Consider the following 27,500-nt stretch of genomic DNA (forward strand, 5'->3'; position numbering starts at 1 on the left):
TTCAACGTTAATCTTTGTTATCCATCCTTTCTTTATTACAGGTGCTGTTAATTATACTGGTTAATTTTGTGCTTACTTTCTTTTATCTTTTTTGTCATGCCCTTTCATTATTCGTGTCTGCGTTAATCTTTATGTCTTCTGTGTGCTTTCTTTATTCCGGGGAGTGTTAAATATGTTGTTTGATTTTGTGCTTATTTTATTTACTTTTATTTATATATTTTTCTTTTTATCTCTTGTCATGCTGCTTCTTCATTAATCTTTATGTCATATGTATTTTCTTTTACATGTGTTGTTCAATTTTGTGCTTATTTTTCCTCATATTTTTGTCATGCGCAAGGTCCATCCTCCTCCTTTGTTGTATTTCTTTATTAATTCAACAATAAATGTATCAATCAATCAATCAATCAATGTCATATGCCACAGAGTTTCCGCCTCTTCCTTATATTTGTGTCTATGTTAATCTTTGTCACCTGTCCATTCTTGTATAAATTGTTACTAGCGTGTGGTTTGGGTGTTGTTGGATTCGGGTTTATGTGTGCGTTCAGTGTTACGAGCGTCTAGTTCAGCAGGTGTTGAGTTTAAGTTCGTGTATGTGAGATGGTGAGGTAGCTGGACGGGACTATTATAGTCTCGCACTGCTTCCTCGCCTCTCGCCACTACAAGCTTAGAATTTGTATGCAAATACACGCAAAGGAGGAACAACAGTGTTTTCCTGTGCCCGGGGAACCTGGGAGGAAAAGGAGTGCCCCGCCCATACGCACACACCGAGTCCAGCCTCACTCAGAGAAGTGGGTCTGTGTTGTGCCGCCATACATCAATCAGCGGCCCCTTGACACCCTTGGGAAGGCTGACGGCGCATATATTAGTTGATTTTGTGCTTATTTTCGTTTATATTTTTGTTATGCCGCCTTCATATGTAACGATCCAAATACCAGAGGTCAAATGCGTTTTGAATCCCAAGGAGGGGCTCAAAAAGCCGTCATGTGGCATTCTCTGTTATTTGGATAGTTACACGTATTATTCGTGATTGTGCCTGCGTTAATCTTTGTCTTCTGTCATTTCTTTATTACAGATGGTGCTAAGTATGTGGTTAATTTTGTGTTTATTTTTCTTTTTGGTGTACCAAGTTTTTCTATCATTCCTTTTGCTTCTTTTTGACTAAGGTTTAGAAGCTCCACCCACTTGAAGGATTCACACTGCCTTATACCTGACGTACCTAACGGTGTTTATATTGTTGCTGTTATTATGAATATAGATAAAAGATAAGCAATGCAGTAGTATCAATGTTACTCTAATAGCAATCTCTTTTAAATTATTACTAGAGTAGACTTGTTTGTATACTGTATATTCTTCGAGGTTGGACATGGGCGGATAAAATTCAACTAAAAACAAAAGGACTCTACTAGGTAGCTGAACTGACACTGGATTTTAAGAATTAAGAGTGTATATACTGTTCTAATGCCATATAAGCAAGCTTTACAAACATGCACACACTTAATGAAGATAACAATACTACTACAATAACAACTAACAAGTACTGCTGTTATTACTATTACCACCACTTAACTCTCACATTCTTCCATTCCTTATTTCTTCCTCCTACAACAACAATTTATTAATTTCATCTTTGAATTTGTGGAAATGAGCGTAAATCCTGGAATTTCATGTAAATATGAACGAAAAAGACACTGGGGAGGGAGGAGGGACCGTCTGTGTTTGGGTCTGAGGCTGTCTTGGTGGGTTGGTGGGGGCTATGAATGGGCACATATCCATCACCTTATTTAACTCACTTTAGTTGCTTGTTTATCTATTTACAAGGTTAATTCTGGCTTTCCTTCACTCTCTGAGTCTGGAGACACAAAAGGGTTCAGCCAAACACTCACTTGCAGAGCGGGAGAGAGGATGGTGGGGTGTTCCTCTGGGGCCGCATATTTACGATATTTACGTAACGCAATTCATTTTGAAAATCGCCAGAAGAAAGAAAGCACCCAGACTGAAATGTACTACACTTTTTGACGCTACACAAAGTTTAACTCTCTTACAAAATATAAAAAGCTTACCGGGTCCAGCAATAACAGCGCAGGATCGGCTGAAGTGACTCCAATTCTCGCCAACGGCATCACAAAAACATTATAATATCCAGAAAGAAAACGAAGCCAGATAGGTTTATATTATATTTTATGAATGACAAAAATTTTCGCTTTCCATCGGAGTAAAGAAAACGTGAATGTCTTGTCGCATAAAGAAAATAATGTTTTTGTCTTCGGCTCCATAATTACGTTAATTTGAAAAATACGAATAGATAGACTTGATTTCATGAAATATTATTACTTGCATCATGTTTTTCATATTTTTCTAGTTTTATATGAAGCCCTAAAACAATCCTAGAAACGCTAATTAAAAGAGTTATAAATTTATAAAGTAACTTTTTATGTCATTTTCGATAAACAAAATACACAGCTACACTCGATCTTATCATCTCTCAAAACTCACTATACCTTGCTAATAAGAAATCAGATATCAAAACAATATCAACTCCATAAATAGAAAGGAACCAAATATTACCTGGTGCTGAAATGTTTTTTTTGCACGTTTGTTGGTTGCCTCTCCCTCCCCTCCCCTCCCCCAAACACTAATCCTCTCCCCTCCATCTCTTTCCCATCCACCTCCTCCTACACCCACAGTCTCCAAAACACTTAGAAACACACAGAAAACCCGATGTATTACGCTATATGTGTCAGTGGAAGTGTCAGGGTGTCAGCGTGGCCAGGGCAGGATGGGCGGAGCATGGCGGTGGTCGGCGTCCTGGCGGCGGCGGTCCGGCGGGTCCGACTCCATGACGGGTAGGGAATAGGGCGGTGACTAGCAGGATACCGTAACGTGTTTGGTGTGGTGTTGACTCCAAAACTGAACTGACTAATGTGTGTGTGTGTGTGTGTGTGTGTTCTGAGCTTAACCACAGTCGGTGGTGGGCGGACGGCGGGTGGGAAGCCGGCTACATATTGGTGTGGTGGTGTAAGGTCGTGTGAATGTGCCCTCAGGTTCCGACTGCCTACTCATACATCGGCGTTTTCTGCTGAAATTTTTGCTATTGACAAAGCCGTAGAGTATGCTTTAAATTCACTTTATAATTCAATTATCATTTTTTTCGGACTCTGTCAGCCCTTCAGGCATTAAAGTCCGGCCGCACGGATACTAATGAAATCCATGCAGGGCAACATCATTAATAAGTTGAATTCATGTCGTAAATCCTTCTCACTGGTTTGGTTGCCTGGACATCCTAATATACGCGGGAATGAACAGGTTGACATGCTAGCTCGGTCTGCTGCAGAGCTCGAGGGAGCGTGGAACCTCCGCCGGGATCTGCACTTCTGCAGTCATGTCTCTCAGTTGTTAAATCATCAGCAAAACTCCTGTGGCAGAGTCACTGGGGCAACCTCCACCTCCACACCGTCAAACCCATCCTGGGCGAGTGGGCCTCCTCCAATCGCCCTAAAAGGCGGGAGGAAGTGGTCCTCGCACGCCTCAGGATGGGGTGCACGCTCCCCACCCACATGCTCCCCTACATCACCAACACCTTCCCACCAGAGTGTTATCGTGAGGAGAGACGACCCTTGGCGGCGTATTGCCGGCGTTGAGGCCTCCCGTTGACGCATATCACCCTTCTGGGTGATATGCGATAAACTGATGATTTACCTGACTGAGGCCAATTTAATCAGTTGTGGTTTATGTGTATAACTTTTTTGCACTCTGTAAATATTTGTTAAATATATATATATATATATATATATATATATATATATATATATATATATATATATATATATATATGTAAATAAAAGTATGAAAATGTATACGATTTCACTCTTGCGTGATGTGATGTCAATGTTTTCCCTTTCATGTGTATATGCAACACGTAGTGATGCTACGTAATCACGCTGTGTGATTATGCTATCCCTCCCTTCCCCATGCCCTGACAAAGGACAATAGTTTGAGATAGGTATGTATGAAAGTCTGAGTGTGATGTATACATAATGTTAATATTTGAAAATAAATAAAATGTAAAAAAAAAAAAAAAATTACAAAAAATCTTAAATTAAATAAATATATATATATATATATATATATATATATATATATATATATATATATATATATATATATATATATATATATATATATATATATATATATATATATATATATATATATATATATATATATATATATATATATATATATATATATATATATATATATATATATATATATATATATATAAGGAAACAAAAAAATAAATAAATAAAATAAAAAATCGCCTACTAGATATGCATGCCAGGGTGATGGCCAAAAAAAAAAAAAAAAAAAAAAAAAATGTAATTGTCCTGTGTGTGTGTGTGTGTGTGTGTGTGAAACAAACACCACTTTAGGTAGGAAATTAATGAAGAAGAAACTTAATTGCCTTTCTTTTCTCCTTTGGTCCACAATGGTTTAAAGGAAACATTTGCTAATAATCGACAAAACACCTTTATTAAATCCTTCATATTCTCTTATTATTTTGTCTCAGTCCATTCATTAAGTTAATATACTATATAAAAACAAAATACTAAAATATCCATATAGAAAACAATAAATGTAACTAATAAAACCTAATTTCTTCTCATCAAACATAACATATTTCATAAAACACTGATAACATTTCATTTTTCTGCCATCTTATAATAGGCTTACTTTTAAAATATGTAAAGCAATGTTCACTTCATAACAATTAAAATATAATAATAATAATAATAATAATAATAATAATAATAATAATAATAATAATAATAATAATAATAATACATACATAAGTTTTGGATTTCATGTCTATTATTGCATTTATATTATCATTGTGTAGTATTATTGTTGTTCTTGTGTGGTTATTATAAAACTTTACATTATGACAAAAAATAGAGAATGTATATAATCTTTAAGGCAATACAAAAATCAGGTTCACTGGACTAAAGTGTGGTTCCTTTAAGATGTACAAAATAAAATGCATTGTATCATTTCTTTATGGCATTTAGATGTTTTGTGTCATGTCGCTATTATTATTCAGTCATGTTTCATACTTTATTACAATGGAAGTGTGTGTGTGTGTGTGTGTGTGTGTGTGTGTGTGTGTGTGTGTGTGTGTGTGTGTGTGTGTGTGTGTGTGTGTGTCAAAAAATCATACACAGCTGCTTATGAAATCAATACAAATGTGAAATTAAAAAAAAAAAAATCAAGAAATAAAATTATAACAGATATATACACATTAAAAAAAAAAAAAATCACATTTCGACCCAAACAAGAAATAGTATATGTATAAAAGAATCAAGCCAAAAAAAAAAAAATTAGGAAAAAAATATACATCAGAACACTAACCATATAAATTCTTCCTTCTCTCCGTTTTTAGAGAATCAGAGAGGAGGCCGTCCCTGCGACACACCACACTGCTGTAGTAACAATGCGAGGACAGTGTGAGGCAAAAATACATGAACAATAGTAAATAACGCTTCATTATATTACTATTTTAATACCAATAATCAGTTTATTTAATTATTTCTCTTCCTTTTTTCCCAATAATCATGTCTTATTTTATTTATTCATCTATCATAATCTTAATTTAATTCTCTCCAACCACTAAAATCTTGTGTGTATTTTTCTCGTTTCCGATGTAATTTAATTCCGCAAACGATTTCTAGATCTGGTGGAGATCCTGAAGAGTTGTGAAGGATGTTAGGATAGTGTAGAATTGGATAGCATAGGATAGGATAGGATAGAAGAGGTTAAGTTTTCAGGGTCACGATGGGATGAAGAGGGAATCTGAAGGAGGTATTATGTGTCCTAAGAGATATGACCAAGGCAGTATAGGATAGGATAGGATAGAATAGGTTGAGTTTTCAGGGTCATGATGGGATGAAGAGGGAATATAATGAAGGTTCTGAAGTGTCCTAAAAAATAAGAGAAGGGTAGTATAGGACATAATAGGATAAGAAAGGCTAAATTAACAGGATAATGATAGGACTGAGAAGAAATTTGATGGAGGTACATAGCTGGAGAGTCCTAAGAAATATGACCAGAGTAGTAGGATGTGACAGGAGAGGATTTGTTTTCAGCGGAAGGATACGATTGAGAGGAAATTTGAAGGAGGTATTAAAGTGTCCTGAAATATATGGCAAGGGTAGTATAGGACAATAGGGTAAGGATAGGATTGAAAGGGAATATAATGGAGGTACGGAAGTGTCCTAAGAAATATGACCAAGGCAATGTAGGATATGTGAGGATAGAACAGGATGGGATTAAGGAGTCTAGTGGAGGATGCAGAGAAAAGTGAAGAAGGAAAAAAAAAATGAATTACCAGAAACAATACATACTGAAGCTAAAGTAAAAAAGAAAGAAAGGAAAAAAAAAAGATTTGTGAGGTAATGAAATGTCCTGAAGGATATACATAAGGATAGTGAAGGATAAAATAGGATAAGGTCAGTAATCAAGGGCAGGACAAGACTGAAGGAAGATATGATGGAAGTCCTAATGTGTCTTAAGGAATGTAACTAGGATATCCTGAACAAAACTCAGGATAGGATAAGTTGGAGGTACTAAAATCTTCTGAGGGATATAACAAGGGTAGAGAGGATAGAAGAAATAGTAGTAGTAGTAGTAGTAGTAGTAGTAGTAGTAGTAGTAGTAGTAGTAGTAGTATAATAAGAAAAAAATGCCTTAGTAATGAGGATAGAAAATAGTAGTAGTAGTAGTAGTAGTAGTAGTAGTTGATAAGAAAATAAAAAAAAAACAGCTGGTAGTAAAGATATAAGAAAATAGTACTAGTAGTAGTTTAATAGTACAATAAGAAAAAAAATCCTTAGGTAGTAGGTAAGGATAGAAGAAGAAATAGTAGTAGTAGTAGATTAATAAGGAAATAAAGAAAAAACTTAGCTAGTAATGAAGATAGAAGAAAAATAGTAATAGTCTAATAGAACAAGAAAAAAAATCCTTCGTTTGTAGGTGAGGGTAGAAGAAATAGTAGTAGTAGTAGTAGTAGTAGTAGTTTTATAAGGAAATAAAAAACCTAGTAATGACGATAGAAGAAAAATAGTAATAGTTTAATAGTACAAGAAAAAACAAATCCTTAGCTAGTAGGGGAGGGTAGAAGAAGAAAAATAGTTGAAGTAGTAGTTTAATAGTACAATCAGGAAAACAAACACCAGATTTACAAACGGAAACATCGAGGAAATACACAAAAATCACGCGGAGGAAAAAAAATATATTGTACATGACTTCTATCCCACACTGTACAGATAGAGAGCAGATCACAAAAGCAAGACAGCCAGGTAATATTGCACCTTGAAAAACCTTGAATCTTGAAACCCGAATTATCAAGAAGGCTAAAGCAACATTGGGGGGGAAACAGGGGAAACAGGGGCTCACAGAAACAGGGACAAGTGTTCAGGATGGAATAAAAATAAAGAAAAGATAAAAAAAAAGGGAAAATATAGAGAAACGATGAAAAAGAGGAAAAAAAGATGATTGAATATAGTAATTGGTGAAAATAGTTGCCATTTTAGTTTATTTGGGGAAAAAAAGAGAGGGAAACAGGGAAATGGAATCAAAGCAAAGGGAAACTAGATAAAAGGGGCAAAAAGAGATGAATGAATATAGAAATGAATGAAAATAACCATGTTTTTAGTTTATTTAGAGAAAAAGGGACAGGAAAACAGGGAAATGAAGAAATAATGTAATGAAAACAAGGGGAAACTGGATAAAAGGGGCAAAAAGAGATGAATGAATATAGAAATTGGTGAAAATAATTGTCAATTTTGTTTATTTACAGAAAAAAGAAACAGAAATGAGAAAAGAATGAAAAGAAAACAAAGGAAAACTAGATTAATGGGGGTAAAAGAAGAAGAGTGAATACAGAAGTCGATAAAACTATTTGTAATTTTAGTTCATTTGGAGGAGAAAAGAGGAGGAAATGTAAGGAAAGGGAAATTTGATAAGGAAAAAAAACAATGAACATATACACAGATCTATAAAGGCTACAATTTGTCACTTTAGTTCAGGAAGAGCATTATACAAAACTGCAAAGGAAAAAAGGGAGGAATGGAAACAAAAGGCAAACTATACAAAGGAAAAATACCTAGACAAAATACAAAAAAACTTATATAAAAAAAAAACTAAATTTGTCACAAGTTTATGAGAAAAGAAAGTGAAAAAATAGTGAGAAAGGGAAACAAAAAAAAACTAAAAGGAAAGAAATGATACAGAAAAATTAAAAACTACAATTTGTCGCAACTTTATCAAGAAAAAGGAAAAAAAAGGGAAAAAAAGAGGGAGGGATGGAAATAAAGAAAAAAAATCAAGAAAAGAAAAGATGAGGATACAGAAAACATTACAAAAAACACCTTGCTTTAGTTGATGATGGAAGAGGGGGGAAACTTTACAAAATTGAGCAGTTATGAACCCAATAATGCATTTCGTTGACATAAGGGGTGACTATGAAAATATATCTGTATAGGGGGACTGTTTGTAAGGGGAGGGAAGGGAGGGGGAGGGTGTGTGTGTGCATGTGTGTGTGTGCATCTGCTACAGTGTTACGAGTGAGAATCCAAGAATTAGGTGTGTGTATTTCATGTGCGTGCGGAATATAAAAGTGTTCGGGTGTAGCAGATGCGCACACACATACATACACACACACATACACACAGATGCACATACACAAACGTACATTCTAAAACACGTACATACACACATATACAAGCACACATGGTATTGAAAGCCAAACTAATCAGATTAAAAAATAATCATAATGTAAAAAGGAACAAACTTATTGGATGAAATAAAAAAAAAAAAAATTTTAAATGAAAGAGAAAAAAAGAGAAAAAAGGATTGGAATCAAATATACACAGTTTGCCAACACTTAAAAAATAAAGTGTGTAATAATGCAAACACACACACACACACACACACACACACACACACACACACACATGCACACAAAGGCATTAAAACACATCGTAAACCTTCCCAAACAAGATACAGATGTAATAAGTATTGAGAAAACATACTGAAGTGTCTTGCGGCAGAATAAGTACACTTCAGTTCACTGCGAGTCTCCCACAAATGTCCAGAAGTGTGTCCGAGGCTCCTGAAGTGTGCTAGGACTGATGTACCCCTTCAGTACCAGGACACATTTTCATTCTGGTTATTACATTGACAATTTTATACAGCTTCCGAAACATGAGATGGGATTAGAATAGGGAAGACTCTGGCCATTAATATTTTGACCTCCACAGACCCTTCCTAATGCAAGTATAATCGTCAAATTGTACCTAATGATCAAGGTAAAAATCTGTCTCGGTATTGAAGATGTTATGTTCTGTTAAGTACATGTCTCTTTACCACAAGCATTCTGATGTGTCCTGATGATGAAATAAGTACAGTTCAGTTCACCACAAGTATCAAAAACTGTTCTAAAATATCCTGCAGTGTGTTTGGATTACTAAAGGACACTTGAAGCCATTATAAACACTCAAAAAAGTTCCCAAATGTCCAAAAGTGTTCCAAAAATTCCTGCAGTGTGTTTGGATTACTTAGGACATTTCAAACCATTAGAAACACTCAAAAAAATCTTCAAACATCCAAAAGTATTCTAGAGTATCCTGCAGTGTCCTAGGGTTACTTAAGGATACATCAATCCATTTTAACCATTCAGTAAAGTGTCCTAAAGTGTTATCTAGAATCCTGGACACTCACACCTAAACAGACAGTCCTTCCCAAACATTATTAGTGTCCGATTCTAAACACACTTCACTTCACTGCCCCAAAAAAGTGTGCTGAAGTGTCCTAAAATTACTTAAGAACACTTTAATACATGACTGATATCATAAAGTATCGTAAAGTATGCTAAGCCACACATTTTAATTCTCTACCAATATCAAATGTGCTAAAAGTATCCTAGAATTATTTAAAGACATTTCAATACCCTGCCAATACTATAAAAGTGTGGTAAAGTGTCCTAAAATCAACTAAGAACACTTCAACACACTAGCAATACCATAAAAGTATGCTAAAGTGTTCTAAATTCACTTAAGTACATTTCAATCGCTTAAAGTGTCCCAAAGTAATCCAAGAGACCCTACACCACACACTTCAGGTCCCCAGCCACACTTCCTTCTCTCAGCCACCACAAGAGTATCACATAATTCTTTTTCTCTCTCTGTGTCAATATTCTCATCATCTTTCACTGCCTTCATCCTTTTTTCTCACTCTTTTTCTTTTCTCCTTCATTTTCCTTGACCCTTCTTATCATCTTTCACTGTCTCTATCCTTTTTTTTATCATCCTTTTTCTTTTCTCCCTCATTTTCTTATCGTTTCCTTCCCTATCTTCAATTTTTCACCCTCTTCATCTCTCCTTTGCCTCATTTCCTTAACTTTCCTTCTTCTACCTTCATTTTCTCATCCTTTCCCTCTCTTTGCTTGATTTCTTGCCTTCTAATTTTTTACCCTTTCCCTCTCTTCTTTATTTCATTTCCTTGACTTTTCTTTCTCTACCCTCTCCCTCTCTCCTTCCAGTTGTCCACCACACCACACCTACACCTCAATCTTCTGTGTGGGTTCGTTAATGCTGAGTGGACAGGTAAACTTCTTATTCCCAACCAGCTTGTCCAGTCCCTCCCCAGCGTAAGACACCAGCGGGGAGATCTCCACAACCACTGGGCACTCATCCCATCGTAGCTCCTTTTGACTGTTGGGGAAAGAGGGAGAGGTGAGAGGTAATGGTGGTGGTGGTGAGGCTATGGTGTTTGTGTGTATGTGTGAGTATTGTTTTCTTTCTTTCTTTCTTTCTTTTTTTTTTCCTTGCTTTTCTTTTTTTTTGGGGGTGTTGTGAGTGTGTGTTTTTTTTTTTTGTGTGTGTGTGTGTGTTTGGTATATTTTGTTCTTTTTTACTTATGTGTGTGAGTTTGTGTGTGTTTGGTATGTTCTTTTGTTCAGATTTCTTAGTTTGTTTTGTGTGTGTAATCTCATCCATATGTATATCCTGAAGCATTTGTGCTTATACCTTAAACTATAGGCAACACATTATAACATCAATGAATTACCAATAAATCAAGTTCTGAGAAGCAATGTTCAATGAATCACCAACAAATCAAGTTCTAAAATGCACTGTTCAATGAATCACCAATAAATCAAGTTCTGAGATGCAATGCCCAGTGAATCATCAATAAATCAAGTTCTGAGAAGTGAATCAAACCACTTTTCCAACAAACTAAATAAATACATATAAAGGCAAATTAATTCATGAGATATTTATAAGAAAGAATCATTACAAACATAAGCTCAATTAAAAGCTGTTCTAAACATAATATTACCTTAGGAATATGAGAAAACTATACTGATATTTACATTTTTCTTGTACAATCATAAAGACTACTTGATTCTATTATTAACCTCTTCAGTACTGGGACACTTTTTACCATGAGTTTTTGGTTTGATTGGATTATTTTATTGATATTAAGAAGGCAGTATGGAGGTCTAAAGATTGATGGCCACCGTCTACACTATTCTAATCCTCCATGAGTTTCTGAAGCTGTATAAAACCACCAATTAGTAAGCAGAATGAATATAGAAATGTGTCATGGTACTGAAGGGATTAAAAAAAGAATACATAAAAAGGTGAATTGCACAAGTACCATATTGTTTATTAGAAATGTGTTGTATTGGTGAGTAAATTAAGATCATGAAGTTACAATTAAAAAGGAGTATATATCATGTTTACGTAAATGAGAAGCAATGAAAAATATGTCACCAGGAATACCAAAATATATCAATGAGGCGAGTAATGAAGACTACAAATATATAAATAAAATAAATAAAAAAAAAAAAAAAAGCAAAAAGCAATCATTAGAACCCAGTTATTTTGATATCAATGGAAAGACAACAATGAAAACAATGAAACCAAGACAATGAAAGTTTAAAATACAAATAAGCAATCATAAAAAGAAAGAAATCTGAACATAAACAAATACAGATTTCTGAGTAAACAAATACAAACATAAAAAGGCAGAATAAATTAAAGCATGCAAAAATTATATATGTAAGCATATATGCAAGTTCATGCGCACACACACACACACACAAGCAGGTTAGCAAAATATATTCATACTTAAGCAAAAATAAATCAACAAAAGAAAATATTAAGATCATTGTAAAAGCCTTGAAAAACACAAGCAAAAGATAAGAAAAATAAATAAATATATAAATAAATGATAAGGAATTATTAAGTGTGTGAGTTAAAACAAAGAAGATCCAGTGTGTGTGTGTGTGTGTGTTATTTATACAAAATTTAGTTTAGTTAAGCTTGTAATGTATTTCTTCTTTTATGTATGTATGTATGAATGAATAGAAGAACAAGAAAACAATTAACTATGCATAAAAGAACACATGATCATACAGATAAATTTTCACTATCACCATCATGATTAAGTAAAGCTGCAATGGTGAATATCAATTAATTTCATCACCACCACCACCACCATCAAGCTGTAACAGTGAAATCATGGCACCATTCTAAGCTCACCATTACCACCATATCAAATCAAGCTGCTGTAGGAAATTGCAGTCATTTTATTAAGCCGCGATACGGAAAATCATTACAAATTTCCCTCTACCACGCTACCACCACAGTAACGCAGCGTGTGGTAGGAAAATCATGTTCTTTTCACTGCAGTTCACCATGCAAGCTGTGGTAGGAGAAAGTATTGCCGTCACCACAAATAAAGCTTTCATAATCAGATAAAAAAATCACAGCGCAACATCACCACCACCACCACCACCACTACTACTAATTATGAGAAATTAAGGCGTATTTAGATTAGAATAAAGACAGACCACCACCACCACCACCACCACAAGAATTAAAGATTTAGCAAGGAGATCAACACCACAATAGCTTACCACCACAAATACATAAACTTTTGTAATGCAACTACCACCATCACCACAAAAAAAAAAAATAAATAAATAAATAAAAAAAAATAAAAATAGCCCTTCAATGAAAACAAGACCCAAACAAACTGTACCACCATCAATAAAAACAAACAAACAAACAAACCACTACCACCAAACCCATAAGGCGCGAGAGACGGACAGACGGATGGACAGAAAGAGGAATTAAATACTTACGCGTAGTTATTATTGAATTCGGTGTTTGCATTTTCAGTGGGACATTTGGGGGCAGCGGCAGGGCTAAGGAGGGATGGGGAGAGGGTGAGAGGGGGTCAGGAATGGTGGGAAGGATAAAAAATGCTAACACAAACAAAGCAGCTAAAAAAAAACTGCTAAAAGGAGAGAAGCTAAAAGAAATGCTAAAAGGAACAGAGACTAAAAAATGCTAGAAAAATAAAAGTCTGCTAACAAAATGCTAAAATGATAGAAGCCTGCAAAAAAAAAAATGCTAAAAAAAAAAAATAAGTGAAACCTGGTAAGAATGCTTTAACAAGTGAAGCCTGGTAATAAATGCTAAACAATAAAAGAAGCCTGCTCAAAAAATGCTAAAAATAAAAAAAAGCCAAAAATGTTCAGAATAAGTGGTCAGATAAAATTACTAAAACAAGTGAAGCCTGCTCAAAAATACTAAAATATAATGAAAAAATGCTTAAAAATGCTAAAAACTGAAGAAGTCCTAAAAAATACTAATAAAAGCCTATATAAGGAAAAAAAAGGAGAAGTGAATGCTAAAACTTAAGACAATAAAAACAAAAACTATATAGAAAGGAAAAAATATAAATAAATACTTAGAGAAAACTATAAAAAACTGCCTATATATAAAAAAAACTACGTCTAAAGATAGTTATAAATGCATAAAAATTATATATAAAGAAATGGCAGGCAAAGATGAAGCCGGCTTGGTGAATGGCAAAACAGTAAGGAAAAAAATGCACTTGGCAGCAAAATATTAATGAAGATTGAAAGCCAAACAGTGCCAAAGGTTTCAAGTGCATTGGGAAACAAGCTTAGAGTCTTTTAATGAAAAGATCTGTGAATAAAACTATACTATCTTAAATCTATAAGGGAAACATACACACAGAAAGAAAAAAAAAAGATAAAAAGTATATGGTTAAGAAAATATACAACAATATGGATAGTTAACCCCTTCAGTACTGGGACGCATTATTATCATGAGGTTTGTGTACGATTAGACCATTTTATTGACATTAGGAAGGGTCTATGGAGGTGAGAAGATTAATGGCCACAGTTTTCACTATTTTAATCCCCCACATGAGTTTCTGAAGCTGTAGAAAATCACCAAATAGTAAGTAGGATGAATATGGAGACTTATGTTTTGGAGGCATTTTTTTTAAGACAGTCACATGTTTTGAGGACATTTTAAGACAGTTTGGCATTTTTTAGTGCATTTTAAGATAGTTTGCCATGTTTTGAGGGGATTTTATTGACATTAGGAAGGGTCTATGAAGGTCAGAAGATTAATGGCCACAGTCTTCACTATTTTAATCCCTCACATGAGTTTCTCAAGCTGCGTAAAATCATCAAATAGTAACCAGAATGAATATAAAAACACGTCATGGTACTCAAGGGGTTAAGGAAATATATATATATAAAGTATGAAATTATAGAAAATTAACTTATGTATTAAAAGTAAAAGGATAAATGAGTAAGTACTTTACACACTACAAACTACTAAAGTAACTACAAACTAAATAAAACCAAACAAAACAGAGAAAAGTACAAATAAATATACAGAATGCAAAGAAGTGCTGTACAAGAAAAAAAAAATAGACTGAAGTAAAAAAAGAGAATAAGGAGAAATTAGAAATAAAACATAAAATCTACAATAAAATCTAAATCTACAAATGTGAGAAGTGCTGTACAGGGGAAAAATAACAAAGTAAACAAAAAAACAATGGAAACTGAGACAGATAAATAATACAACTAATAACTCAGACAGAAAAAAAATATAACAATTTCTCACAACATTAAAATTTTAGATTAGAAGAAAGAAACCAAGATAAAAATGAACTGAAAAACAATTAAATAGACATATTACTGATTTAACTCCTTCAGTACTGGAACACATTTTCACCATGAGTTTTGAGTATGATTAAACTATATTATTTACATTAGGAAGAGTCTATGGGGATCATAAGATTAATGGCCAGAGTCTTCACTATTTCAATCCCCAACATAAATTTCTGAAGCTGAAAATAATCACCAAATAGTAAGCAGAATGAATATGGAAATGCAAGTTTCATTCATGATTAGGCCATTTTATTGAGAAGATTAATGGTAACAGTCTTTACTATTTTAATCACCACAGGAGTTTCTGAAGCTGTATAGAATCACCAAATAGTAAGCAGGATGAACGATTTTATTGAATTTAGGAAGGATCTATGGGGATCAGAAGATTAATGGCCAGTCTTTACTATTTTAATCTTTCACATAAGTTTCTAAAGCTGTGTAGAATCACCAAATAGTCACCAGCATGAATATGAAAATGTGTCATGGTACTGAAGGGGTTATGAGGTGAAAAAAAAAAAAAACAGATTTACAGTAAGGACAGAACGTCAGGAGTCAAGACAGGAGCCGCAGTTGTAGTAATCCGGACAAATCCAATGAAATCCAAGAGAAATCCAGAAAATAATCACGAATCCAAGTAAAATCCAAGAGTGGTCTATCAAAATCCAGAGAAATCCATCAAAACCTATAAAAATCTGAAGAAATTCATCCAAATCCAGAGAAATCCATTACAATCTAGAAAAAATCCATCAAAATCCAGAAAAATCTACAAAAATCCAAGAGAAATCCATTGAAATCTTAAGAGAAATCCAACAAAATCCATTAAAAACCATTAGAACCCAAGAGAAATCCATCAAAATCTTAGAGAAATCCAGCAAAATCCATTGAAATCCATTAAAATCTGACAGAAATCCATTATCTCAGAAATAAATAAAAAAATCCCAAAAGAAATCTTGAAAAAACTAAAAAGAAATAAAAAGGGAATATAAAAAAGAATTCTTGAAAAAACCTAAATAAATAAAAAAAATATCCACAACAAACCAAAGTAAATAAAAAAACACCACAAAATTCAAAATAAATCAAGACAAAATCCACTGACAAAAAGAAAAGAAGAAAAAAAAAATAACACTAAAAAAACAAACAAAAATCCAAATGAGAACCCTGAATAATAACAATAATAAATAAATAAATAAAAAAAATCACAAAATTCAAAATAAATCAAGACAAAATCCAGACAAAAAAAAAAAAAAAGAAAAAAGAAAAATCAAAATCAACATTCAAAAAGACACAAAAAAATCCAAATTAGAATCCTGAATAATAATAATAATAATAATAATAATAATAATAATAATAATAATAATAATAAAATAAAAAAAAAAAAAGATGAAGTCAATAACCAAACACCACACACCACCACAACACCACACCACCACCACAGTGCAGGTTACAGGCCGGTAAACAGAACAGAAAATATAACCACACCTCTTGCAATGCCAAACAGACAGACAGACACAACAGATGTAATGAAACAGTGCTGGTGTTCCCCGAGGCCTTAATCCTTTGACGTTTGGGGTTTTACTGGGGTCTAGTGGAAGTTATTGGTGTTCACAAGGGTGTTTGGAAGTTCCTGGGGTTCAAAAGGTGTTTTTCATGGGTCTAGTACAAGTTATTGGGGTTCTTAAGGGTGTTTGGAAGTTGTTGGGGTTTTCAAGGATGTTTTCATAGTTCTAGTGAAAGTTATTGAGGTTTTCAAAGGTGTTTTCATGGTTCTAGTGAAAGTTGAGGTTTTCAAAGGTGTTTTCATAGTTCTAGTAGTTTAACATGCTCTAATGAAATTACCAAGAGTTTCATGAGTATAATGATAGCATAACAAAGAATTACCATTACAGCAAACATTTAAAATAATACAAAAGAAATGAACGAACAAGATTTCTAAAGGAAGTTTCATGGTCAGAATATTTCACACTACTAACTGGAAAACACCCACAAAAAAAAAAAAATAAATAAATAAATAAAAAATAAAATAAATAATAATAATAATAATAATAATAATAATAATAATAATAATAATAATAATCTCAATGGCCTTGGGAAACAGTCCTGGGGAGGGAACAGTCAAGGATACAGGCTGGGCACTCAGGAAAACCAGTTAAAAGTGTCACCAGTCCTCTGTTTGGCATCCCAGTCCAGTCTGTGCCTCACCCCCCACCCCCACCAAACCCCGGTCTGGTGAAGTTCAAAGGGTACCAGTCAAGCCGCGCCCCACAACCACAGCCAGGCCCAGAGAGGTAAGCCAGTTTGGTGTGTGGTTGCCACAAGTTGCTTTGTGGTGCTTCATGTGTGTGTGTGTGTGTGTGTGTGTGTGTGTGTGTGTGTGTGTGTGTGTGTGTGTGTGTGTGTGTGTGTGTGTGTGTGTGTATTTATCTATTTATTTCATTGTCCTTTTATGGAAATTTGTAGCCAAGTTTTTTTTTTTTTCAAAGGGATTATTTGGTTGATAAATTGACACTTTTATGAAAATTCCTGTCTTCCCCAATATACATTTTCATCAACACAACAAAAATTAATGGATTGTATAAAACATTAATATTTTTAGCATCAATTATGACTGACCAAAACAATTCAAACTTTAAACAAAAATAATATGAAAATCTAAGAAACACATCACCAAAATGTCAACCAAACAACAACACACACAACACCTTAACACAACACACAGAACACACAGGGTGGACTTGCGGCAACCTTAGCGAGGGGGTCAGTGAGAGACAGGTCATGTAGAGTAAACAGTAAACAGTAGACAGTAGACAGTCCCAGGTCCCAAGTCACCAAGACACACTCACACGCAGGTCGCAGGTCATTACATACCTCTCCGTCACTGGTACAGCCTTCTCCTCTGGCCTATAACACACACTTCATTAATAAACCTGTTCTTGCTACTGCAGGCTCACCAATCTTGCCTACACACACCTACACACACACCATGAAAAACTGCTTGGTGTGTTTGGTGTGTGTTATAATGGTGTTTTGGGTAGCTGTGTTCAAATGAGGCATTGTATATTCCTCTCCACTACCTACACACACCCTAGAGACTGTGGTGTGTGTTTGGGTATACAGGGTGTTTGGTGTGTGCTATAATGGTGTTTTGGGTAGCTGTGTTCAAATGAGGCATTATATACTCCTCTCTCTTGCCTACACACACCTACACACACCCTGGAGACTGTGTGGTGTGTGCTAGGGTGTGCTGGCTAGGGTGTGGTGTGAACAGGGTATTTGGTGTGTGCTATGATGGTGTTTGTGATTTTTCTTTCTTTTTGTTTTATGTAGGATGAGGAACTGGCCATGGGCAACAAAAATTATTAAAAAAAAAAAAAAAAAATGTTCACTGGGGTGCTGGTCTCTAAACAGGTCAAAAGTAAAAGGTATAGGCTGGTGTAGGAGTCTTTCTTTTCTCTCTTTTCAATTCTAAATCATGAGTGATGGTGTTTAGGCATTCTTTATCCCTCTCTACGCCTACACACACACCTACACACACCTTAATGCTTTCCAATCTTTTAGGGAACTTGCATTTAAAGTGAGCCATTTTTTTCTTTACTTTGTTTCCCTTGGTTAGTTTCCCTCTTGCATTAAAAAAGAAAGAAAAGTGTATGGTAGGGTGTGATGACCAGGGTGTGGGGTATAGGGCTGTATGGATATGTCACTGTCACTACACAAGGGTATGATGTGGATTGGTGAGGCTTGGTGCATATCTCATCTGTGTGGTGTGTGGTGAAGTGACGAGGGTGGTGTGGCACTAATAGTGTATGATCTACTAGTGTAATAGTGTATAGAAGTGTGATGTACAATGCAAGGTTTATACAAGCAGTGAACAGTCTTAGGGATACACACACTAAACTAAAAACAATAACAGTAACACATTTCTATCTTGTTCAAGCTGCCTGTGGTTTGGAGGCTTAGAAAATGCACTGGTATATCATGTAACAAATATAAAAAGAAATTAATGTTTATAAAAGCATTCACTATTTTGAGGGATGCAAAATATAAGCTGAAAATTAATAAAAATCACACAGCTGTTTGTAATATATCATCAAAAAAATACTACTACTACACTATGTCAAAAATGATATAGGAAAAAGAGAATGATTGCAACACAGCAGGGAGGCAAACATGTCAAACTCTCATTAAACACTCTGCTGTGGGTGAAGGAAGACAACAATGACTCAAACCAAAATAAAATAAACTCAAACCCAAATAAAATAAATAATCAGGCAAATAATAGAAAGGAATGAGGTTTTCACATACAAGGGGAACAAAATATTTACATACAAATTTTAAAACATTTCTCTTTCATTTTCTTTATCTTATTTATCCTTTACCAAAACATTAACGTTATTATTATTCTAGTTTTATTTTGACTTTTGTGTTCTTGCTGCCTTCTTCCACACACATAGAAAGTAATAATTAAATAGACAAAAGAGTCAAATAAGAAGGTAAAGATTCAAATTTAAATGCCACTCAAAAAAAGTTAAGTTAATAAGGAAACACAAACACACATACAGTACACATATAATAGATGGCATTCAAAAAAAAAAGTTTAGTTAAAAAAAACATAAGAAAACTCCACTAAACACACACACACACACACACACACACACACACACACACACACACACACCCGTAGTGTAGTGGTTAGCACGCTCGGCTCATAACTGAGATGGCCTGGGGTTCGAGTCCCAGGCTTGGCGAGGCTCTTAATGTCTTAATGGTCTGTTCACCCAGCAGCAAGTAGGTATGTGATGTAACTCAAGGGGTTGTGGCCTCACTTTCCTGGTGTGTGGAGTGTGTTGTGGTCTCAGTCCTACCTGAAGATCAGTCTATGAGCTCTGAGTTCACTCCATAATGGGGAAGGCTGGCTAGGTGACCAGAAGATGACCGTGATCAATTACAACTATACAACTAGGTAAATACAACTAGGTGAACACACACACACACACACACACACACACACACACACACACACACACACACACACACACTATATTCTAACAAGCACAAACTTCTAAACGGGTGAGACAGACATCTTTACTTGTCCTGCAGCCACAACCAGCCACTAAACTGAGAAAAAACTGCAAACTGTATTCTTCTGGTGGTAAGTGTGTCATTGCAGGGGAAGCTCCACTAACAAGCTACTGCTCATATAACACTCTGTCATTTTTAGCCTTTACTTTTTTTCCAGGGGTAACAATTAAGATCATTCATTCACAGTATTCATCTTCTGTTTACTATGAGTCTTCAGGCATTGCTTCTGCTGCTCCTGCTGTGTTGTCTTGCAGGGAGAGGGTTAGAGAGTTATTGTAATATAAAACCTGCAATATATAACCTGTAACGTCAACAAATAACATGATGACACTTGTGAAATCTTCCATCATTCACTACACACCTGTAATATTGAAAAAAAAAAAAGGGAAAAATCTTATAATTCTTTAGTTGATACCTGTAATGTAAAAAAGAGGAGGAGGAGGAGGAGGAGGAGAACAAAAAAAAAAAAGTAAAAGAAAAAAAAGGAAAAAAAAAAGGAAAAAAGAAAAAGGAAGAAAAGCAAAAAAAAAGGAAAAAGAAAAAAGAAAATAGAAAAGAAAAAAGAAATGAGAAAAAAGAAAAAAAAAAAAAGAAATAAGAAAAAAACAAGAAATAAAGAAATAGAGAGAGAGAGAGAGAGAGAGAGAGAGAGAGAGAGAGAGAGAGAGAGAGAGAGAGAAAAAATTCCAATATCAAACACAACACTAAAAATCACCACCACCACCATTACCACCTAACCTAACCTAAGCTGTGCCGAGCCTCACCTGGGAATGAGGGGCAGCGGCTCACCCTCGGAGTCCACCAGGGTGCCGCCAGCGTTGAGGAGGTAGCGGTGGTGGAGGGAGAAGAGGGCGTGGCGGCAGGTGGTGGGTGTATCCTTCTCAGCGCCATCTCCGTTCTTCAGCGGCGCAAACTCGTCCTCGCGAATCACCTCCCAGACTGCCAGTGTGCTGTGGGGGTGGGGGGAGGAGGTAAGAGGTCAGTTTTTTTTCTTTTTCTTCTTCTCTTTTTCTGTTTAGGATTTAAGACATGAGGATAATAAATGATAAAGAGAGATATAAATAAACTGTTCTCTACTACTACTACTACTACTACTACTATTACTACTGGTTAAAGGTGTAAATACATTGTTCTGTATTGTTACTACTACTACTACTACTACTACTACTACTACTACTACTACTACTAAATAAAAATATAACAACATCACCACTGCCACCATCACCACCACAATCACTAAAACAACAGCTAAAACATCACTACAAAAAATAAATAAATAAAACTAGAACATCACCACCACCACCACCACCACCACCACTAAAACCAGCTAATACATCACTACAAAAAATAAATAAATGAAAATAGAACATCATCACCACCACCACACCACCACCACTAAAACAACGACTCATACATCACTTCAAAAATAATAAATAAATAAATAAACAATAATAAATAAATAAAAAATAGAACAACATCACCACCAACATCACCACCACTCACTTTGAGAACTGGAACACGTCAAACACAAACTTCTCCATCTTGATGCCGTTTGGTTTGTCGGGCTTGACGGTCTTGCCCTCGTTGGTCACCGCCGGGATCTTCTTCTTGGCCACATGGTGCATCATGCTCGTCTCGTAGTCACTGTAACCGTCCAAAACAATCAGTATCTCTCGCTCAAAACAATTATTACCTTTCCTTCAAAACAATCAGTACCTCTTGTTTTATTCTTCTATATTAATTTACCTCTCCTTCAAAACAATTATTACCTTTCCTTCAAAACAATCAGTACCTCTCGTTTATTCTTCTATATTAATTTACCTCTCGCTCAAAACAATCAGTACCTTTCCTTCAAAACAATCAGTACCTCTTGTTTTGTTCTTCTATATCAATTTTTTTTTTTTTTTTTTTATAGATATTAATTTTCTTTTTTTTTCTTTTTTTCTTATAGACATTGTAACATTTCAAACTTTCATTAATTTGTGTTTTATTTATTTATTTATCTATTTATTTATGTTTTGCTTTAAGTTATCTATTATTTTTTTTTCTTTTTTTTTCAGAGTCGCTCTAATGGTTCAAACTTTCATTACTTTGTGTTTTATTTATCTATCTATTTATTCTTTAGCTCTACATTATCTATTATTCTTTTTCTTCTTTTCTTTTTTTCAGAGTCGCTCTAATGGTTCAAACTTTCATTACTTCATGTTTTTATTTATATTTTATCTATTTATTCTATTTTATTCTTTTCTTTTTTTCATAGTCCCTGTTCAGACAGACATTACTTCAACTTTTGTTTATTTACTTTTTTTTTTTACTATATAATTTTTTTCTTACTTTTCCAACCTAATTTATTGATCTATTCATTCTTCACTCCATTTATTTCTACTTTTATTTATTCCCTTCACTTTTTTAATAATTTAGTTGTTTTCATCTCACTTATTTTTAGTTTAATTTTATCTTACTTTTGGATTATCTGTCTATTTCACTTATTTTCATTTTTTTCATTTTACACCCAATATTTCTTAACCCCAACTAATTAATTTTCAAACCTCACTTAGTTTAATTTTTATCTATCTATTATCTACCCCAATTAGTTTTCTTTATATTAATTTTGTTTTACTTCCTCAATCTCTTTATATTCACATCTTATACCTATTTTTTTCCACACCACACCACACCAAACACTAGCAACACACACAAGCTGCAACACAACACACCCCTCAGAAACACACAAGCAGGTACACTCACACACACAAAAATAAATATAAGAAAAAAAAATAAGAATAAAATAGAATCAAAATAAATAAGTAACTAATAATAACAATACAAATAAAATGAAATAAAAATAAAGGAATAAATAAACTTGCTGTGAACACTAAGGCCAAAAAAATATACAAAATCAATGAAAAATGAATAGATAGATAAGATAAAAGAAAGATAAGCAAATAAATACACAAATAAAACCTTAATACACCCCAAATACTATATACACACATGTACACTGTCACATCAATAAAATAAATAAATAAATGAATAAATTTTACAATACGTACTATATACAATAAATAAATAAATAAATAAACCCAGGAATACCCTTAATAAACCCCAAACACACACACACACACACACACACACACACACACACACACACACACACACACACAGAAACTGTAGAAAAAAATGAAGAGAAAAGTAAAAAATATCAATTCTACAAGTATCTACATTAAAACAGATAAAACACCATTAAAAACACCACCAGTAGACACCCGGTAGCTCAGTGGTTAGAGCGCTGGCTTCACAAGCCAGAGGACCGGGGTTCGATTCCCCGGCCGGGTGGAGATATTTGGGTGTGTCTCCTTTGACGTGTAGGTGCTGTTCACCTAGCAATGAGTAGGTACGGGATGTAAATCGAGAAGTTGTGACCTTCTTGTCCCGGTGTGTGGTGTGTGCCTGGTCTCAGGCCTATCCCAAGATCGGAAATAATGAGCTCTGAGCTCGTTCCGTAGGGTAACTTCTGGCTGTCTCGTCAGAGACTGCAGCAGATCAAACAGTGAAACACACACACACACACACCGGTAAGCCATATTGATAGAATTTTCAGAGAGACGTATAATTTGCTAAGGAATATTGGAGTAGCATTTCACTATATGGACAAGGAAATGATGAAGAAATTGATAAGTACTAAAATAAGACCTAGATTGAAATATGCAGGAGTTGTGTGGACTCCCCATAAAAAGAAACACATAAGAAAATTAGAGAGACTACAAAAAATGGCTACAAGAATGGTTCCAGAATTTAAAGGGATGACATATGAGGAGAGACTAAAGGCTATGGATCTACCAACCTTGGAGCAGAGAAGAGAGAGAGGATCTGATACAAGTTTATAAATTGATTAATGGAATAGATGAAGTGGATAATGAGAAACTGATCCTGAGAAAAGAATATGACTTTAGAAGCACAAGATCGCATAGTAAGAAACTAAGGAAGGGACGATGTCTGAGAGATGTTAAAAAATTTAGTTTCCCGCAAAGATGTGTTGAGACTTGGAACAGTTTGAGTGAGGAAGTGGTGTCAGCAAAGAGTGTACATAGTTTAAAAGAAAAATTGGGTAAGTGTAGATATGGAGACGGGACCACACGAGCATAAAGCCCAGGCCCTGTAAAACTACAACTAGGTAAATACAACTAGGTAAATACACACACACACATGGAGAAAGAAAAAATAAAGACACAAATTCTAACAACATTAAAACACAGAAAAACACCACTACACCACCACTACACCTCAAAACACACACACCCACCTACCTTAAAAAAAAAAGAAAAGAAAAGAAAAACGGGGATTGTAAGTACATTAAAACACAGAAAAACACCATCGCTACACCCCAAAATACACCCCAAAACACACACACCCCCACCCCAAGCCACACACCCGTCTCAGTACTCACTTGCTGCCGCGGCGAAAAAAAAAGAAAAGAGAAATTAGTGTTGTCAATATAAACAGTAGTAATTATTAAGGTGTTTTAAAAATAGTCACTTAAAATAGTAAATAGATTAGTAATATGTCCCTTAAAAGTAGATATATGGATTTTTTTTATGCTTACATTCACACACACTAAACCAACAAAATTCTCTCTCTCTCTCTCTCTCTCTCTCTCTCACACCAAACACATCAAAACACATCCAAATTCATACACACACACACACACACATATATACACACCAAACTTCACAACACTTACACACACACAAACACATCAAAACACATATTTTCAACACACACACACACACACACACACACACACACACACACACACACACACACACACACACACACACACGCACTAACAAACCCCAATCTTCACAACACGCACTATCATACACACACACACCAAAATACACAGCAAAAACACAGCAAAAACACTCACAGCACAACTTTTTTCAGGAACTCGGTGGTGAAGTAATGGTTGCAGATGTTGCCGGCAGAGAAGGTTAGGCGGCCATCTGGATTTCTCTTCTGTGCTGTCTTGAGAGTGATTTCAGAGTACTCCACTACCTGATGAATGCCGTCCACTTTGCACACCACACCTGCGGAAGACGATGGGTAAGTGACGGGCTCCTGGGTTTACTATGGTGCAGGAGGCAAGTGAGTGATGGGCTTTTCATTTACTATGGTGTGGGAGAAAATAAGTTAAGTGATGGGGCTCTGGGGTTTACAATGGGGGTGTTTGGGTAAGACAGGACCCAGCAGTTTAATTAATGAGACAATGGGTGAATGATGGGGCTATGGGGTTTACAATGGTGTGTTTGGGTGAGAGATAAGACCCTGCAGTTTAGATTTGAAGGAAACAATGGGTGAATAATGGGCTCTGGGTTTACAATGGTGTGTTTGGATAAAAGATAAGACCCTGCAGTTTAAATTTGAAGGGAAAATGAGTGAATAATGGGTATTAGTGCAAGTACAGGGGTATTGGGATGAGTAACACCAATAGTTTAATAGCAAATCAAAACACTACATCCAAAATGAGAGCCACTTACCAACAGCCTCAGTGGGGAAGGCCTTCTCGACAACCTTAGCACCACAGTCGGCCCCCTTGGAGAGGCAGTACCCGATGAAGATAGGATCCGCCATCTTGACTAGAATGTTGTCAACGCAGTACACGTGGATGTACTGAATGCCACGTCGCTCCATGTCCTCCAAAACATTCTTCTCCTGCCGAATGGAAAATAAATGGATGTGTTACGAGAAAATGTTAGCTTAGTGTTCATTTTTATTTGTAGGAGAAAATGTTGTGTTTAGTGTGTTTTATTGTGTTGCAGTGTGTTTTTTTGGGTGTTTGATGTTATTAATAAGAGAAAATGTTATGCTAAGTGTGTTTTATTGTGTTAGATGTTATTAAGAGGAGAAAATATTAGCTTACTTTTTTATTACATGAGAAAATGTTATGGTTAGTGTGTTTTATTGATTGTTATTGAGCATTTTTTATGTTAGATGATGTTTATAGTGGGAAAATGTTACCTTAGTGTTTTTCTATTTTTTTATTTATAGGGAGAAATTGTTGTGTTCAGTGTGTTTAATTGTGTTAGTGTTTTTTTTTTAGATGTTTGATGTTATTTATAGCGAGAAAATGTTAGCTTACTCTTTTTTTATATGAGAAAATGTTGTTTAGTGTGTTTTACTGTTTGTTACTGAGCGTTCTTTAGTGTTAATGTTATTTATAGCAAGAAAATGTTAGCCTAGTGTGTATTTCTGTGTTAGATGTTATTTATATGGGAAAAATGTTACGTAAGTGTGTTTTTGGAGTATTTAAGATGAGAGAGAAAAAAAGCCACTCTAAGCCACCTACAGCCACTCTAAGCCACCCTAAGGAACCCAGACTCACCCTCAAGGCCCTGTAGAGCCCTCCATTGCCATCAGGGGCACGGGCAATCTTGCTAGGCCCCTCCAGAATAATCTTGCCGTCAAAGGTGAAGCACGGAAGCATCCCCTGCTCAAACACCACCAGGTTCTCCTTCTCCAGGCCAAAGTAGTGGTTCCTTGCGAAGAAGTCCATGGTGGGCTCCTTCGTGTGCTCTGATGTCATGATGTACCACGGGATGTCACCACACTGGGGATAAGGACAGCGTGTTTATTTAGAGGTTCTACATGGCAGGAGGGGACATTTACTTAGAGGCTTTGCAGGGTAGGGGGGACATTTACTTGATTTTACAGTCACGAAAGGATATTTACTTAGGGATTTTACGGTCACGAAAGGACATTTACTTTGGGATTTTACAGTCAGGGAAGCACATTTACTTGGAGGTTTTAAAGACAGTAAGGGACATTTATTTAGAGTTTTTAAAGAGTAGGAGGGGACAATTACAGATTAGGTTTACAGGGTATTGAGGAAAGGGCGTTTAAAGATCAGGTTTATGGGGTATTGAGGAGAGGGCATTTAACCCCTTCAGTACTGAGTCACATTTTTACATGAGTTTGGATGTGATTAGAGACACTGTAGTAGCAAAATATGTGCATAAATTTAAGGAAAAGTTAGATATAAAAATAGATATGGGACAGGACACTATGAGCCCCATTGAAACCCTGCAATATACAACACACACAAACACATAAACGCACACCATTCATTAACAACAAACAGGAGAAAAAAAATAGATACCAAAACACACACACACACACACACCTTGCCAAACTTGTCAGCAGCCAGTCGTTGCAGTCTCAGGAGTCTCTCGGCCTGCAGCTGGTACAGAGTCTTTCCGGAGGGCAGCTTCACATCGTACATCCCCTTGGGGTAGTCCACACCCAGCCGAGTGCCCTGCCCACCCGCCAGCAGCAGCACCGCCACACGCCCCTCGCTCACCTCACGCAG

The 27,500-nt window shown here is 35.3% G+C and overlaps 1 protein-coding gene across 10 annotated transcripts in view; it reads right to left on the reverse strand.

Moving 5' to 3' along the window:
- Positions 1–7,185: 7,185 nt before the first annotated feature.
- LOC123512843 (UDP-N-acetylhexosamine pyrophosphorylase-like) overlaps positions 7,186–27,500 on the reverse strand; it is a 36,128-nt gene continuing 15,813 nt past the window's right edge. For 6 of the 10 annotated variants that reach the window (XM_045269490.1, XM_045269509.1, XM_045269473.1 and 3 more), the window contains 10 exons: positions 27,315–27,500; positions 26,517–26,741; positions 25,672–25,846; positions 25,062–25,221; positions 24,582–24,584; positions 21,638–21,778; positions 20,899–21,084; positions 17,924–17,956; positions 13,205–13,267; positions 7,186–10,766 (listed from right to left, as the gene is read on the reverse strand). The exon at positions 27,315–27,500 is cut by the window's right edge and continues 2 nt beyond it. In XM_045269490.1, coding sequence (XP_045125425.1) covers positions 10,613–10,766; positions 13,205–13,267; positions 17,924–17,956; positions 20,899–21,084; positions 21,638–21,778; positions 24,582–24,584; positions 25,062–25,221; positions 25,672–25,846; positions 26,517–26,741; positions 27,315–27,500 — 1,326 coding nt within the window. In that variant the 3' untranslated portion in view covers positions 7,186–10,612. The remainder of the gene's footprint in view (positions 10,767–13,204; positions 13,268–17,923; positions 17,957–20,898; positions 21,085–21,637; positions 21,779–24,581; positions 24,585–25,061; positions 25,222–25,671; positions 25,847–26,516; positions 26,742–27,314) is intronic. The other 4 variants (XM_045269481.1, XM_045269533.1, XM_045269539.1 and 1 more) reach the window with 4 other exon arrangements.

This window comes from Portunus trituberculatus, chromosome 4 (assembly GCF_017591435.1).
Source record: "Portunus trituberculatus isolate SZX2019 chromosome 4, ASM1759143v1, whole genome shotgun sequence".
Lineage (NCBI taxonomy): Eukaryota > Metazoa > Arthropoda > Malacostraca > Decapoda > Portunidae > Portunus > Portunus trituberculatus.